At 43.2% G+C, this 17,832-nt stretch overlaps 1 protein-coding gene across 1 annotated transcript in view; it reads right to left on the bottom strand.

Annotated features, from left to right (window-relative positions):
- Nucleotides 1-17,832, bottom strand: part of ptk7b (protein tyrosine kinase 7b) — a 33,870-nt gene that overhangs the window by 4,905 nt on the left and 11,133 nt on the right. The window contains exons 3-14 of the mRNA XM_039784768.1: nucleotides 14,524-14,626; nucleotides 14,104-14,288; nucleotides 11,869-12,016; nucleotides 9,643-9,773; nucleotides 7,616-7,882; nucleotides 6,739-6,875; nucleotides 6,485-6,620; nucleotides 5,734-5,853; nucleotides 5,044-5,193; nucleotides 4,504-4,651; nucleotides 3,775-3,902; nucleotides 1,623-1,823 (exon numbers count right to left, since the gene is read on the bottom strand). Coding sequence (XP_039640702.1) covers nucleotides 1,623-1,823; nucleotides 3,775-3,902; nucleotides 4,504-4,651; nucleotides 5,044-5,193; nucleotides 5,734-5,853; nucleotides 6,485-6,620; nucleotides 6,739-6,875; nucleotides 7,616-7,882; nucleotides 9,643-9,773; nucleotides 11,869-12,016; nucleotides 14,104-14,288; nucleotides 14,524-14,626 — 1,854 coding nt within the window. The remainder of the gene's footprint in view (nucleotides 1-1,622; nucleotides 1,824-3,774; nucleotides 3,903-4,503; nucleotides 4,652-5,043; nucleotides 5,194-5,733; nucleotides 5,854-6,484; nucleotides 6,621-6,738; nucleotides 6,876-7,615; nucleotides 7,883-9,642; nucleotides 9,774-11,868; nucleotides 12,017-14,103; nucleotides 14,289-14,523; nucleotides 14,627-17,832) is intronic.

Below are 17,832 nucleotides of genomic sequence, written 5' to 3'. Positions count from 1 at the left end.
TTTCCAGAAATGTAATATTTCTTGTGTTCGGAGATGTTTTTCAAAAACTGTTTCACCATCGTCTGCAATTAGTTTTATTTTTCCCCCAGCATTGAGCAGCTGCTCCATTTCCTTCTGTACAGCAACTTACTCATAAATCACTTTTTTTTTGCTGCATATTGATTGTTGAGTATGAGTATTGTGTCACTTTTTCACAAACCGAATCTGCCCAGAGTTAGCGTCTACTGTGGAACTAAAACAGAGCCACAGCAGGTGCGTTGTCAGTAATGGGCCAGGGCGGCACTGGCCCGCCCACTTTACTCACTGGCCCGGCCGTCCAGCCAAGTTTGATCAAAATACGTTTTGTTTTACGAAAAATATTCAAATGTATGTTTAAAAAAAAAAAAAAAAAACAGTAACATAACTAGTTATGGATGTTTAATGTGTCTTCTCTTCTGATTAAAACAAAACTGTTTAAACCATAGAAAAAGGATCAAACGATTAGGAAGCCTTGGGACGTAGGCGGTTGCTATGGGAACAACAGGCAGACTCTCCGGGCTGCCTTCAGCAGCTCACGTTAGCTAGCTGGCTTTTTAGACAATGTACCATGGATGGGTTAAGCATTGTACTGTTAAAAGTTACCACGACAACCATGGCTTCTCTTTAAAGTGGTATGGACAGTTTTCTCGGATGGAGCACAGTGTAAATAAGGACGAGCTTTTCTGCAACATGTGCAGACATTTCCCCAGCGGAGCTGACAGCCCATCAGGACTTTGTCTGAGTGCTGCATGGCCCTCACAGAGGTAACATTAAGTAAAACGTGTTTCATGCTTCTTGCGTTATTATTTAAGTAACCTAATCACCTTCCTATTTAGCAAGAAATGGTGAACACTGATGATGGCTTCTAGCTGAAACGCGTTTGTGTTTTACACATTAAATAAGATAACTTATCTGTGAGTGACGTCGTTTTTAGTTTTCTTTGATCTTGTCACTGCCGTGGACTTGATACACTGTCTAAGATTTGGCGCCTTGCTGGCCACTTTTCATTATATCTTTCATAATTCAAACAATGCTTGGCTGGAAGTTTTCATTCTTTGATTTTCTTTTACTGCTGGTAGCACATTTGCTGCTCATGATCTGACCAAATAGTCCTGAAGCAACAAAGCTGTTATAAATGCAGGTGCAAATATATTTTAGCCTGAAAAGGTTAAAATCGACATGCTTTTTGTCTATATTGTTGAGTACAAACTTTTTAGACTGAGTTTTGTTGGTTGAGCATGTTGTAGACAGTACTGCTATTGCCGTTGTAATGCAGTATATGTTGGAAGGTAACATTGTTGTTTTTTTCAGTTTGTCCTTTTTGCTACTTCTACGTCTTTTTGAAAATGACCCACTCCCTTTTGCACCGGCGCGCCCAAAATACTATTTCTGCCTACGCTACTGAGCTACAGTCTCAGCAAATTGATTAGAACTTTAAATGCAATACCCAAGATAAACACAAGATGGCAGCAAATATCCTAAACCTTTCTACAACACTTTGAGGACCATGAAATTGAGGGAATAGCAACTACTCACATTAACTTCCTGGCTGATTTTTACAACTGCTTAATCATAAACATTTCTTCTCCACCAAACATTTATACCGTTGAGACACTCCATCTCCGGCTCTTCTCCGTCCTGGCCTTTCTGCAGTCTTTTGTCGTGGCGTCTCTTCTTGCAGTAGAACATGAGTCCCAGCACTACGATGATATAAGCCACGGCTGCCCCCACTGACAGGCCGATGGTTTGGATCATCTTGTAGGGAGCCTTGTCCTCATCTTCTTCAAAGGAATGATTCGGTTTGTCTGTTGGAGACAGACAGCAACTGTGGTCAACTGAAAGTGCCCTGAAAAAGTACTGGATGGGTTATCTTTAACACATCCAAGTCTTAAATTGATATCCCATATTGTGCTACATCTTTCAGCACATTTTTTTTGTTTTAGCATCATAAAAGGGTATGCAAATGTTTTGGCTTCCAAGAATAGGCTTGATGCAAATCACTTTGAACAACAGGGGGTTTACTGTTGAAAAAAAATCCACTTCTTATGATGTGCAAAGTTAAACCCCATGCAACACCTATAAGGAAGCTGTTAACAAAACTACAAAACTACTCTACGCTCTACACAAGCAAATGGTAAGCTCTTATCTTCTTTCTAGATTAAAAGGTACTTTACTACCACAGTCCATAATACATTCATTCAACAAGTTATTTGGTAACACTTTATAATAATGGTACATGAATTACCATGAATTCATGCAAGAAAAAGCAGGAATTCATTCATGTAGTACTTGATGAACTATCAGTAATGTACAAGGATTAATAGTATCTCATGCATGACTTAATGCAGGAACAATACGTTAATTAAAGCATCAGTTAAGTTATTTCAAGAATCATGATTTCTGATTTATTAATGATGTTCATGTCTTCTTCATTGGTAAATATGTAGTTAAAGTGACATGAAGCTAAAAAAAACTGAATTGTAGTGTTGTAATCATGATTGAGTAAACATGAATTCTTCAATACCTTATGTTTGTGGCCCTTCAAATAAAGTGCTGACCTAGTCCATCTTTTTTTTTTTTTTTTTTTAAAAGATGATTTTCTGGCATTTTAGGCCTTTATTTGAGAGGACATCTTAGAAATGTAAGGGGGGAGAGAGGGGGAATGACATGCAGAAAAGGGCCACGGGTCAGAATTGAACCCGTGGCTGCTGTGAGCCCCAACCTGGTCCATCTTTAACATTGATAAATACCATGTGATTAATGGTAGCATCAAATTAAATGTATTCAAAATTAAAAGAGTGGGTTTGCAAATGATACCAAGGCCACTAAATTTACACAAAATACAGTATACTGCAGATGCATTTTAAAAGTTGCTTTTAATCACAACAAGATAAGGCACTTAAACAGTATGGCCTGAGAACAATGCTTAACTAAGTACCGTACATAGGATATTTATGAATTTTACTTTTTACTAACTTATAATGGTCTGTACTATGTTTTTATTTGAGGAATCACAAAGATGATTGCTGCAGGGTTTTTCCTGGCTCAGAATGGGCCTTTTGGGGGGGGACCATGCATGGCTGTAAGCATGATCGGTCCGCGTGCAGTAGAGGCAATGAGTCTACCTTATTTGACAGAAAAAAAAATTCCTCTATGCAGGAAAAACCCTGGAGATACTATAAATCCTTGTACTATTACTGATAGTTCATGAAGTACTACATGAATGAATTCATGCTTTTTCATGCACAAAGTCATGCATGAATTAATGTACCATTATTATAAAGTGTTACCGGTTATGTTTCGGAGCTGCCCTGTTACCATGGTTACCAGTCTGGCTTTGTTGGGCAGTGGTGTCACGCTGAACCTGACTAGCTACGGCAAACATTTTAAATTCAATTGTCTCCCACTTTGAACTAATCTGGAATACCATCCTGCTACTTTGGGCGAAAATGAGTTGATATGAGACACTAATGGATGTGTGTGACTGTAATTTTCAGCTTCAGTCAGCACACAAGGAGCCACAGAGTGTGAAGCGTTATTAGATCTAACGTCTGCCCAATCCCATCACCCCAGTGACAGCTGTGGCGTCAGAGATGTGGCTGTGATTATTAACTTGTCCAGATGGATGACAGACAGAGGGTGAAGGCTTAATTAAGGCCTTCATCCTTCACTTGTGATCGTGGCTTACGCCCCATGTGTGCACCTGATAAAGGACACTTGCGTATATATTTGTGTGCCCATGTGTGTTAAACTCACCCACTACATACAGCTGAGCCACACGGTCTTTGATGCTGCAACTGTTTCCGGCCACACATGTGTATCTGCCCGTGTCATCTGTAGTAACATCTGTAATCACCAAGGAGCCATTGGGCATCTTCTGGAACCTGGAAGAAAGAAGGGACGGAACAGATGAAGGTCTTTCACAACAAAGACCAGTACACATACACAGTTATTCTTATCTCTCTCTCTCTCTCTCTCTCTCTCTCACTCTCTCTCTCACTCTCTCTCTCACTCTCTCTCTCTCTCGATAATTAGCATAATCAACACCCCTAAAATTGCTACATAAGGCTGCCGGTTCCGCTCCGTTTCTAGATAAGTTTCATTCACAAAAATGTTACTCAAGTGTTAAGAGAAGAACTTCACATCGCTGAGCCCACTGTTGGAAATTAAAAGACGAAAACAGAACACACTTAGCGCCGTCGGTCCTGTTATTTGAGTACTCCAAACTATTGGTAAATATTAATAATTAAAGAAATAAAGACTTCCCATAAAGCACTCTTATGTGCCACTTCAGAACAAATCTGTTAGTACGAGACATTCTTTAATGAGGCCCATTGTATTCAGGTGTGTAATACTATATTAGCACAAGCTAAATCTATAATGAATGCACAGACATGATAAAACTGCAATCATTCCCATTTGGAACCTGTAATCACATAGTTTAATCCTAATCCAAGAATCAGGTGAAACAAGTGTCTCATTTACCTCCTGTTCTTACTGATGTCCAGCGTCTTGTCTTTGACCATCCAGTGGATGTGAGGCTCGGGGTCGCCGGTGGCCTGACAGTGCAGGATGGCTGTGTGACCTTGGTACACCGTTGTATTTTCTGGTTCCACCTTAAAGCGAATGTACACTATATGTGCACACACACACACACACAACACACACACACACACAACACACACACACACAACACACACAACACACACAACACACACACACATTAATACACCACAACTGGGCCACAACATTTCCTTTACAGACTGTGGTGACTGTGGTTAACATCTCAGTTACACTCTACAACCCAAATGCAATTCATTACTGGGCAATAAAAAGGCCACCAAGCACACAATAAATGCTGCTGTGTTTGCCACTTGATGAGAATGATCAATGACTCAGATGTACCTAGACCACAATTACTTTGTCTCAGTACATTTGCCCCAATGTGGGACTGATGACTAGTATGTCAGTGTGGCTCTTTCTAACATAATTCCCTGCTTTTAGGATGTTGAGTGAGCAGTTTACCGGCCACTATGAGGGCCACCAGGGCTCTGATCTCCCCCTGGAGGCTGTTGGAGGCGATGCAGGTGTAGTTGTTTGCGTCGCTGCGGGTGACTTTGCTGAAGTGGAGCTGGCCGTTCTTCTGCTCCACCCGAGGTGGCAGCTCTCCTCCGTCTGCAGGGGGAGACAGAGAGACACACAGGGACAGCGGGGTTTAGGTGGGCTGAGTCTGGAGCTGCATGTGGAATTCAAGTGGTTAAATCGACTCAATCATGTCAAACGCCGATGAAAGGGGGAAATGATCCGTGGCGATGAACCGTCCTCACACTTTGTTTTTTTTGCAGATTCTGCGCATGTTTCTACACATTCTTGTGGAAAAGGCATTTGTCAGCGTTAGCATAAAATAAATGAATGATAATGCTGCATTTTGGATGAGGGGTTTCTTTAATTAAGTGTTAAACAGTCATTATTTGACTTAACCCTTGTGTTGACTTCGGGTCACATTGACCAGTTTTCAATTTTTGTTTTATATCAGAAAATATGGGACGTAGAAATAAGCGCTGAAAATGTGTAGAAGAAAAATGTTATAATTTAAAACATTGGAAAAAGCAAAAACAAACTGTGAAAAAAAGGAGTCAAAAACGTCGAAAAGACGGGAAGACAACACGAGGGTTAAGATATTGTGAGCTATGATTAAGCCAGCGGCGTGCACACCTGCTTTGGTCCAGCGGATGGTTGGGCTCTCTCGGCCTTTAGCTGAGCACTGGATGGTGATCTCGTTATCCAGCTCTAGGCACTGAGAAGGCTGGGGGGTCGGGGTGAACTTCAGCTTCTCTGAAACACAAGTCAAAACACCACACACACATTACACATGTGGTAAACACGGAGGAGAGGAGAGGGGAGGGGTTGGGGAATAAGCACATTAGCTGACGGAAATCATGTTCGGACACATTCAGGGAAATGCACAAATGTGCACACAGATCTGATGGGTATAATAACTGAAGTTTATCAGAGGCTGAGATCATATAAACAGAGAGATTGGCCAGACTATCAGCGACATGTCAGGCCATCTATCACAGTAATCCTATAGCGGCGGAGCTATGCTGATAGGAATTTATCATGGCTATATTGTGTTAAAATGGAGGCTAGAACAAAGCTGCCGTGCATGAGGCATATTTTACACCTCTGTGGGTGTCCTGCAGGACGCCCAGAGACACAACATGGACATGTTCTTTCTATTTTAGGAAACACACACATTCACACTCACAAGCCCACAGGCACGACCACATTTGCTTTAGATTTACTCTCGACGCTGTATTACTCATTATACCCTGGATATGATTTCACTCATTACACATAATCTTTCAGTCGCTCTGGGGAATAACTTCAAATATTTGCTCAGTATACACTCAAAGTATAATCTACTGTATATACTGATCAACTGAGTGATTCTCTCACAGCTTACCAAGCACAATAACTCGAGCTTGCCCAGACAGTCGGCCGCCTACAGTCTTGGTTTCACAGCCGTACATCTGGCTGTCGTACACCTCCACATTGTTGATCCTGAGGGTGCCGTTAGGGAATACCTTAAAACGAGAGTCCTAGAGATAAGGAAAGAGAAAGATCTTTTAAATTAAAAAATTTCATCTGCTAGATAGAATGCATGTCAGAAAAAGACCCTAATAACTGTGTATGTGTGTGTCATGTTGGGTACCTGACCTCGGTCGTGATCATGATGTTGTTGCGGAGCCAGGTGACCTCAGGTTCAGGGTTGGCCTGAGCGTGACAGTGAAGGTAACCTGGTTTCCCCTCCTCTAGGTGGCTGTCCTGAGGCCTCGTCACCCACACTGGGGCAGCTGTGGACACGCACGAGCACGCACACGCACACACATTATTATACAAGCACAGACATTTTACACTTACCCATACAGTAGATACATAATAGCATAATAAGAATGTAGCCGACTACCTGGCAGTCCTTTGAAGAAATACTAAAAAGTGTTAATGAGCTTGGTCCATTGGTCAGTCTAAACACTGGGACCATCTGGGTTATTAATAATCCCAAAAGGTCCCAGTGTTCCCAGCATGCTCCTGACATTAAAGAGCAAGACTTACTGTCATATATAGTGTATGTTGCACCTCAATGGCTTGCTTATTCTGTTTCAGTTTACAATCGCTTATTTTTACTTTTGGGGTTGCTACAAAAAACTACAATTCAACAAATTATGGTATTTTAGTTAGGGGACTCACAAGAGACAGATAAAAAAAAAAAAAAAAAAAAAAAAAAAAAGAATAGCCAAAATTGAAGGTGCAGAGGCCGAGATATCCAAACTTGCTTTTATTTCTAGCAAGGGTAAAGCTCCAAACATTGGAACTGGAGCCTACATTTCCCATAATGCATTGTGAAAGCATCTTCTTTCAAACCCTAGTTTGTCTGTTTAGAATGCAGGCGTTCTGCAAAATAAATAAGGTCTCAAGCCCAAGCTGAGGGTTTCTATTTTCTTTCCAGGAGTTGTACTCCTCGTGACGGGTAAACCGAACTTAAATGTGTAAAACTGCTGAAGTGTCCCTTTGAAGCTGTCTGCGACTGACTCACTGGCAACGGTGAAGGTGACCTCCTGCGTCTTGCGTCCAGCCCTGTTCTGGGCCACGCAGGTGTAGGTGCCCGAGTCTCCTTCCTCTGTGGGACTGAAGACCAGATCCAGGCCATCCTGATACACTCTGCCCTCCGTGGACACCCGCTGACCTCCTTTCTCCCACCAGACCTCGGGCTCAGGTCTGCCGCGTGGGGGACGACAGGCCACCCGCTGCAGGGTGTCTGATGTGAAAACCTTCGACATCTTGGGCACCATGTCGTCTATCTCTGTGGTGGAAAGCATAGAGAGTGGGAGAATCTTTTAGCATGAAGTAGCAATCGGAATGCTGAAATTGATTTCAATTCACACACGGCTCCTGATAATCATTATTCTGTCTTCAAAGCCAGCGGAGCATTACTGATTTAGAATTTCATGAGCAGCCCCGAGCAGTCTTAATTCCAACGCACAGTTCTGTTAGCACATTTCCTGTCTGGTTAGGAAAAGTCCTCTGATTTGTAGCGCAGGTCACAGTAATTAGAGAACAAAGCGCACAGTAGGCGAACTGAGTATATAGGTTGTATGGGAATTAACTAGGGTCTCTGTGAGGTGGGTCATATCAAAACTGGCAGCCCCTATACAGAAAGTGGAATTTGATCTGTGTTACAAAGACTCACAAGACCTCCCACTACTGAGTGGTTTGAGACTGTGTGTCCCAAATGGAAGTCATTAATACTTTATTGTCCGACAGCGCTCTTAAAGCTGGTCAGTGGCTGCGACCTTCTATGAGTCTAAGATCTAAATCAATTAATGAGAACAGAAGAAAACACATTTCTCAGCAGATGAAAGGGAAGTTGAGCTGGGAGAGGGGCTGGTGGGGGCCAGTGAAACGAATGAGGTGGAGCTATGATGGAGTGACTGTTTAAACTTGTCCCTAAAATACTGAATTCTACTGTGACACAATCCCCTATAATGCCTGCAGGGATTACCATCAGATTAAGTGAATTAAGGTATTTAAATGGAGCTGTGGTTCACTGGGTTAAAACTGCGGATACAGTCGTACCTCGTTAATCCAAAACCCTTGGGGAAAAGGGGCTGATCAAGGGGAATAAAGTGTTCGGGACTCTGAAACGCATAGAAATTCCAGCCCTGAGCTTATACAAAGTATTTGACTTGCATGCACTTGCATTTCAAAATGCTGGCTGATTAGTAAAATGAGATGATACTACAGATTGTTCCTGCTTTAAGCTCAAGCAGCCATTTCAAATGGTGTTTTAAGGAGTTCTCTTTGGATTCATGATGAGCAGGCGCGGTTACGTGCAACATTAAAGCAACTTCGATGTGTCTACACTTGTATATTACATTATTTTCTCTGCCTGTATGATAACCTTACCTTTATGCACAATCACAATGTTACATTTGTCATAGTTCTGTTGTTTTGTTTTCAGTTTAAAGTGGTTTAACACAGTAAGTAGCCATTTCTGAAAATCACAGGGGGGCAGGTCTAATGGCATTTCACAAGCTCATAATTACACCACTTGTTAGCCAGTTTGAGTCATTCTGGTTTGTTATCTTGTTACTTTTGCCATTTGTTCAGCCACGTGCTGTTGCAATTTGGAGAAAGCTTGTTAAGCTAAACAAGTTTGGCAGGAAATAATATGGAGGGGAAGCAGGAAAATGCTCCAGTGCCACGTGTGTGTAGTGGATACAGCTGGGCCGGATGTCAATAAGGGAATGAAGAGATCTGGCTCTAAGTGAAAGAGCAAGAAGAAGAATAAAGAGGACAGCAGAATGAGATGGAGGGCAGGATAATATGTAACCCAAATGCCCACCCCCCTCTCAGATTACAGAATCACAGGTGTTTCTCCCTCACCAGTTCAACAACTGCAAATAGATAAAATAAAAACGGTGAAAGCTTCATCCACAGTTGTTGTGTTTGGGGATCAAGATGTCAGGGAGATAAAATTGGAGAGGGAATGAAGGGCAAATGGGAAGCACAGATCTGCGTGTGTGCGCGTGTGTGCGTGTGTGTGTGTGTGTGTGTGTGTACCAGCTATGAGGAGGGAGGCCTCCAGTGTAACATGGGAGCCTCGGAGGCCGCGGCCAACACACTTGTAGGTCCCTGTGCTCCTGGGCTTGACCTGGGTGATCAGCAGCGTGCCGTTGGATAACAGGATCAGACTGTGGACAAGAAACAGATCAAACAGTTCACACTTCAAGCTCTGCTCATTCGTACTGTCTCACCACGAATGACCAACAAACAGGGAGTCGCACATTATTTGTACGTGAGAAATGCTCTCTGCACACACGCAACTCCCACCCCCAGGTCTCGCTCAGATGACATCTGAAAATAATTCTCAGCATTTGTTTTGGCTTGCTGGGAGCACACCAGATGGAGATGCTCTGCTAAACAGGACAATGTAAGTGCCAGAGTGCCACAAAATAAGACTATTTTAGCATAGGCCTATTTCTTCTGTACTTGTATCTGAATTGCCCTGATTCACTAAATTCAAACCATCTGCTGCCCCAAATAGGTTAAAGCAAATGTGAATAATTTGTCCACAGAACACACAAAAAAAAAGTGTCCTACATAGTGAGTTAATTCAAAAAAGTCTTGTGCTTTTTAAAGAGCAGGACTGAATGACTGACGGCTGGCCCGCAGCCTCTGGCAGGATGAAGGGAGTATCAGTGCCAGTGATGGACGGGATGAGAAGTAATTAAAGGCTGACCTTAAGCCAGCTTCAGGGCTGACAGATAAGGAGCTGCACATCCCACACAGCACAGAAAAAAGCTCAACAGACGGGACATCTCAACAGCTCATCACGCCTATACAACAAAGTCATTATAAAGCTCATGGGAAAAGTGAATATGTAAGGCAGAGAGGAACAGGTAAAGGTCCTGCTGGATACATTTAGGATGCTGTGTAATTCCAAACGCAGGATTCATCTACCAGGACTATCTGGTTCTGCATTGGATTCCCTCAGGAGGGGTGATATTTCTGTGTCATCTCTTCTCTGTTTAATAGTGGGTGGGTGGGGGGGGGGGGAATGAGCTTTGGGAGCTTGTGTTATTTCCACCCGAGAGATGGAGAACAAGTATGTGGAACATTACCTCACTCTGAGGAAACTCTAAAATAACCATTAAACAAAATGAACAAAGGCAGGTTTATTTTTATTTTTTTAAAAGGCAATCATTTTTATAGCTACATGCGCAGAAAGAATTGGTATGGTTTCACATTTCTACCTCCAGAGTTGGTTTGACCCATGGGGCAGAATTCCTTTCTGTCTGCAAAAATAGCCCTAAGCTCACGCTGGTATATTTTTTTGTTGGTTTCACACATATGAAAAACAATCTACATTAAATGTTCACACCTAATCTGGAGGGGGAGGGTTGTCTAAACAGTGCAGGTGCAAAACAGATGATATCTCCTGCAGAGAGCTGCATTCCTCTGGCATTATATCAGCCCAGATCAATAAACACAACAGGCTGCTTGGAATACCTTAACCACAAAGAGGCCAGGTGTTTTTATTGAAACAGTCTGTGCGTGTCTTTATATTCACACTTTTCACCCATCCATCTGTAATTCTGGTGCCGAGTCATCACTACCAAGGTGACCAAACCCGCCTCTGACAAGCTCATTACACAAGTGACTAACTATTGATGTTGAAGTTGTTCTCTTTCCTCGCTGACTGAACAGAATAATCACTTTAAAATTGAAAACCCCGGCTCTTGCTTCTCATGTGGAGCAGCTTGCCGATGGTGTGTCTATGCAGGAGCGCGAGGTGCTATGAACCCTGAGGGTATACTTGGCACTTGGTATAGAAATTGGTTATTATCAGGTGCTTATATGTTTATAGGGGACATGCTGGTAAACTGACTGTAGCTGGAGGGTTTTTTTTCCGCTCAGTGCTTGAACACCGGAGAGCTGCAAGTCTTTTGTGATTGGCTGGAGAGAAAGGCTGTGTTCAAGTGATGTATAGTAGACCGCAGACAAACTTTACAGCGCTCTGTTCCAGTAATAATATTCCTTAATGTGCAATTCATCTTGAGCGCGAGTTGTCACGGCATACAGAGAGCTGAGAGCCCATCGCAAGGGTTCCAGCTCATTGGGTTCAAAGGGATAGCCGATTGTGGCTGGAGCTTGTATAATGGTAAGTAAGGAGAGGGAATGAAGTGGGGGCAGGATGTGGAGGGAGTGGGTGGGAGAGGGGAGTAGGAGATGGATGATGGGAAAGAAAAGAGTGTTGCAGAGGGGAGGATTTCGCTCTCAACATACCGAGACTTGTTTGCCAGCAGCTCGTTTTCGTGGTACCACTCCAACGTGGGGGCCGGCTCTGCGGTGAACTGGCAGTGGAACGCGGCCTCCTCGTTCCTCAACACCACCTGGTCCTCAGGAGTGACCACCGGCCGCGGGAAACTCTTATCTGTTGGGTAGACAAACATCTGCATGATGATGCATCAGACCATCAAGTTCCATCTGTGTGGATTTATTAAAAGCTGCAAACAGCAGCTCGGGGCTGCTGAGCAAGCAGCCTTCAGGTGGCGGTGTGTGTCAACACCTAAGGGGCCCCCCCGGGAGACTTAATGAGGTCAGTGAACAGACCCTGCAGGTTATCTGGACCATCATCTCCTCCTTTTCCTCCCTCCTGGATTGTAGAATCACACACAGGAGATGATCTCTCTCTTCTCTTTGATAATCCAAAGTCACGCTATTGCAGTAAATTGGGGTTAGAAGGACTCAAGTGGGGTCGATTATTAGGGAAACAAGAACAATCTGTCCCTGGATGATCAATTTGATATAAAATTTAAAAGGGTAAACAATGAATAAGGCTGGTCCTTATTCATTGTATTTTTAACAACAGAGTTTTTAACTAAATTTAAAATCATCCAAAAATGCTTTAACTGCATAGTATTTTCCTTCTATTCATATTCTTTTGACTCTTTCTACCCTCCCAACTGCCTAACAATGGACTAGGCTGCCCTGACCTGCCACAACAAGAGATGTGGTACAGTACCTAGAGAAGGAGTAATTATACCACAGACTTTAGAATATTGTTATACATCAAATACAAAGCTGAAGGGCGTGAAACTCCAAAAAAAAAAATGGGAACACGAAAATACCCTTAATTCAGGTTTGCGTGTGTGAGAATTTCAAATCTTAACAGCTAATAGAGGTATGGTGCCAGTAACCGCGTTAGGATATGGCTACTGGTTGGTGTGAAGAAAAAGAAAGGCGTTCTCTCAGATCACACCTGGCCCACCCAGGAAGCCTCGTCTTAAAGAGCTGTGACCAGGCACTGAAAACCTGTCTAAATCTGTCAGCTTTTCCTTAAGGTGAAGCCCTATAGAAGAGCAGAGGGTGGCAACATGGCAACTGGAAACTCAACAATTATCCATTCTTCCTCCACACAGGTGCTAACCTAGCGTGTCTGTGTGTTGCAGGTGGCTAATTAGAGTGGAACGGGGCATCAGGTTTCACGCACAGATGTGCTGCTGTATGTACAGTACTAACTCTGTGGTGTGCTGAGGGGATAATACACAGGAGGGGCGCACGCGCACGCACACACACACAGTGTAAACAACATAAGTCACTTTGAGAGCAGAAAAACTAATGATCTCCCTATACAACATAGTAGAGTACACCAAAGTGTCTGTGAAAGCTACAGTTACGCAGTCAGATCAACCAAACGCCGCTGCCGAGGGAGTTGATGTTATTGTTCGCTCGCTAGATGTTTATGATGTTGTCTGTGACCGTGTGGGTGGAGAAGGAGGAAGGTGATTCTCTCTCTCTCTCTCTCTCTCTCTCTCTCTCTCTCTCTCTCTCTCTCTCTCTCTCTCTCTCTCTCTCTCTCTCTCTCTCTCTCTCTCTCTCTCTCTCTCTCTCTCTCTCTCTCTCTCTCTCTCTCTCTCTCTCTCTCTCTCTCTCTCTCTCTCTCTCTCTCTCTCTCTCTCTCATACCTCCTTCCTTCCTCACCACACTTCCTGGCAGGTGGGGCAATGTGGAAAAATTCACTTAATTATTTAAGCAACATGGCAATTCCGCGTTGTATCATTTGGAGTTTTGGACTGTTCGTTAGACAAAACAAAATAACTGAAGATGTTTCCTTGGGCTTTTGGAAATTGTGATGGGCATTTTTACAATTTGACATTTTATAGACAAAATATATTGCGTTGGAGGAACCTTCAAGAATTGTATCGCCAAATCAACTAATTTTTTATTTTTGTAATTTCTTTACATAATTGTACTTTCTTTTGCATCCTAATAATTTATTTATCAGATTATTTTTCCAATTCAGATGGTGTCGCTTCTTTTCTGCGTTTTGTTTTTGTAATTGATTCAATGTCATTGTAAATGAGGGACGTCCCTCAATTATCTCTCCAGGTTATTTTTTAATTAATCAATAATGAAAATAACAATTACTTGCTGCTCTATAACCAAATCAAAGAGTGGCAGAAAGCATTTATATGTTGCAGCAGCACAACACACTGTCATGGAAGGTCATACACACACCTATAATGTTGAGGGTGAAGTTGCTGTTGCTGCAAACGTGCCCCGCTGCATTCTTGGCACAGCAGTAGTACAAGCCATTGTCGTCCGGACTGGCACTGTTAAAGGTGAGCGTCCTCTCCTTGTTGTTGATCTGATGGCTCTTCTCTGTCAGCTTCACCCCGTCCTTGAACCACTGGCATGTCGGCCTGAGGGGAGAGGAAAATTGCCGTGAGAGAGGTTTGAGAAGAGAAGAAAAAAACTGGGGAAGAGCCGGGTGATTACTGAGGCAAAAAAAAAAAGATACAAAAAGGTGAAGAGATGGGGAAAGAAGAACATAAGGGCATGAGAGAGGCCAACAAGGACAGAAGAATAGTTTTTCACTACAGTCCTCAACATGATCCTTAACCCTGTGAGCGTGAGGTGATGGGGGAGGAGACTCACCGTGGGTGTCCATCAATATGACAGCGCAACGTGACCGGCGCAGAGCTCTCGATCTCCCCTTCTGAGGCGGGCTCCTTCAAAGTCACACCACCACTTTCTAACCCTGTAGAGGAAGAAATACAGAGGAGACTGTGAGGCAGAGGAGGGAGGAAGCATAGGAGGACCAATAATGGAGGAGAAGGACGGGAGAAAAAATGGAGTTAAGTGGTCGTCCTGTCGTGTGTCCTTGCGGGACACACTGCGATGCTAATGGGTGCAGCAGCAGGGATGAATGCAGAGTCGGGCACATCACTGTGACAACTCAGTGACTCATGCACAGAGACAGAGCAGGGAGCTACCACATCACTGGGTCAGCTTACATCGGCATACCGCGGTCCTGCACTCACAAGAGCGAGCTGAGCCTTTACAGTGCGTTTTATGGACATTTAATGGACAGTTCATTGGCTGACTCTGTTAAAAGGGCTACTCTGCTGTCAGAGCAGCCCATAAAATCAGGCAGAAGAGAAATGAACAAAAAGTCAACAGCTACATTTTTCTTTTTTTTACTTTTTAGCACCTTATAGTTATCATTTGAAAAAATGCATGGAAAAGTGCATCCTTTGAAATGTATTTATCCCTATCAGGTGTGTCTACACTATTGCACCATGGGAGGAGCATATGCCACAACAACGTGTTGAGAGGCATCACTCACACAAGTAACATGAAACCTGATCAATGGCATCTTGAGTGACAGATGAACAAGAGAATAAATGAAGGGAACAGATGGCGTGGGAAATTGATCTGCAGTCGGCCCCTTGAATGCATCATGGTGCAGTGAGAAATGAGGGGCGCAGTGTGGTTTTACCATTAAGGGTTTGACTCAGTGCGGTGGGAAATATGTATCAAATACATACAGTATGTCAAGAAATCATCACAGCAGCAAATCATTCCTACATTCTCCTTAGAGAATGGCAACATAAGATCATTTTTCAGGATTTATGTCCAAGGGAGAATAGTAGATACAGTATATCATGATGTACTGAGGGATTTCATCCCTCTTTCAATAAAAAGGATAGTGCCCCCCCCTTGCTTTGTATAAAACGGTGGTTGGCATATTTTCTAGACATAGTTATGCTTGAGCTCTCTACAGCAAGGATTAATAAAGCCAAGTCATCGACTATAGACCTATGGAAAAAGAGGGTGGGGGGTGGGCGAGGGTTTTTGGTTCCTGTTCAATTGTATTTGTTTGTTCTGTATGTTGTGTTCAAAAATATAAAAATAATAAAAAAATTGATCATAAAAAATAAATAAAAAAGGATAGTGGTGGCAGCTCCTGTAAGCTAAGCCCCTTTGGTGTAGCCACAAAAATATAAAAAGGTTTTCTTCTTTGTTCTTTGCATGAGGAGCAGACATTGCCTGCTCCTCATCTAGATGCACACTAAAGTCTACTGGATGAATAAAGAAATATTGAAGTTATTTATGGAGTCTCCTTTGGTGAGTGACACGTTAGTTGTGAGTGCGCAACCTTCACGATGAATGAGAACCAGGGCTAAAAGTTATTTATGTGATGATGTATGCGGTTGTATGATGTCGTGGTTGCGGAGTGCATACACAGCATTCACTGAGAGAGCGTGTTTGTTTGGGTTGTCCTGTTCTTTTTTATTTAATTTTGTGTTTTATGTATGCGGTGTGTGTATTAGTGTAAGACATTCCATCATGCTCCACTCCTATGGCCTGTGGCTTAATACTGTGGCTGCATCTCTGCTGCTGTTTGGATCATCTATGAAATATGCATGGCATGAGTCTACACCTGAGACAGCGGTGGAGAGGAGGGAAGCACCCCTGTGAGGTCGGAGGGGGCGCTAGAGGAAGACCTGTCACAATGAATTACACAGGAATCATGCATTACTCTGCACCCTGGGGGAACATTGGAAACCATCTCCCAGTAACAGGGCCCACTCATTAGCTTCCTCCTAGTCTCACGTAGCCAAACCTATCTCCACAGTGCTGTGTCAGCGCTAGAGGAAGGTCTGAAAGCACCCATTATCATTGTGCTATAGGGGGGAAACACCCTGGCTTTTTTATATTTCTTTAAACAAATCACAATCATCTTGGGCAGCACTAAGCCCTGGATGCACTGGAACAATGCCCTTGCAAAATAGTTAGTGGAGATAGCAGAAGAGGAAGAAAATGATGGCTGAAATAGCCAGCCAATGGCAGGCTTATACAATCAATTCATATATTCAATTTTATTTATAGTATCAAATCATAACAAGAGTTATCTCAAGACACTTTACAGATAGAGTAGGTCTAGACCCCACACTATAATTTACAAAGACCCAACAATTCCAGTAATTCCCCAAGAGCAAGCATTTAGTGCGACAGTGGCGAGGAAAAAGTCCCTTTTTAGGGAGAAACCTCGGGTGGTGAGGAAAACTCCCTTTTAGGGAGAAACCTGGGACAGACACAGGCTATTGGTAGGCGGTGTCTGACGGTGCCAGTTGGGGGTGTGATGAACAGTGGCAATAATAGTCACAATAAAGATAATGGAACTATGACTAGAAATAGTAGTTGTAGTAGTTGATGGTGTAGCAGGGCACTGCAGGGCGTTACAGGGTGTAGCAGGGCATAGCAGGACATCCGGTGAGTCCGACTAGCTTCCTGCTAACACAGACGCCCCAACAACTGTGTATGTGTTCACACACGCTACACTGGATCAAATGTGTGTGTTTCTGTTACAGACACAGTGTTTGTGTATACATGTAGTGGTAAGAAGTAAAACACAGTTGATGATGCTGTGCCCTAAAGCATGAATGCATGTGTGCAAATGTACTCAAATGTCTTTGAGAGTTCTGCAGATGAGAATTGGTTGGGTGTATCAGTCAAGGCCGCTCCAGTCAACAGCTCCAGTAGTTTAGTGAGGACGATGAGTAGATGACGAAGGCCATCCCAGCTTTGGGCACCTGGGGCCAGACACTCAGACAGACCTATTATTAGTCCAAGCCTAACGGGGTTGACAAAACCAGAAGAGGAATTAGCCAGTCACTGAGGAGGAGGAGAGAGTAAGGCAAAGTTTGATGGAACAAGACGTCTTATCTGCAATAGGACTGACTTTTGCCACGAAATCAAGTAACTAGTTCCAACCTGCCTGGAGTGACAGGTGGGTGTTTCCACTATCAGGTAGTGTCAAACTGTCAACCTTAGGAGACACAAATTAATTTTAAAGTCATGTTCTGTGCTTTCATTAGGGATGCACTGATCAGACTTTTTCAGTCCGATACGGATACCTGGGATTGGGCACCAGTGTTTAACTAATAAGATGCATGCCTT

This window comes from Perca fluviatilis, chromosome 19 (genome assembly GCF_010015445.1).
Source record: "Perca fluviatilis chromosome 19, GENO_Pfluv_1.0, whole genome shotgun sequence".
NCBI lineage: Eukaryota > Metazoa > Chordata > Actinopteri > Perciformes > Percidae > Perca > Perca fluviatilis.
Note: the sequence above shows the minus strand (reverse complement) of the source record. Positions and strands in the feature narration are given on the sequence as shown.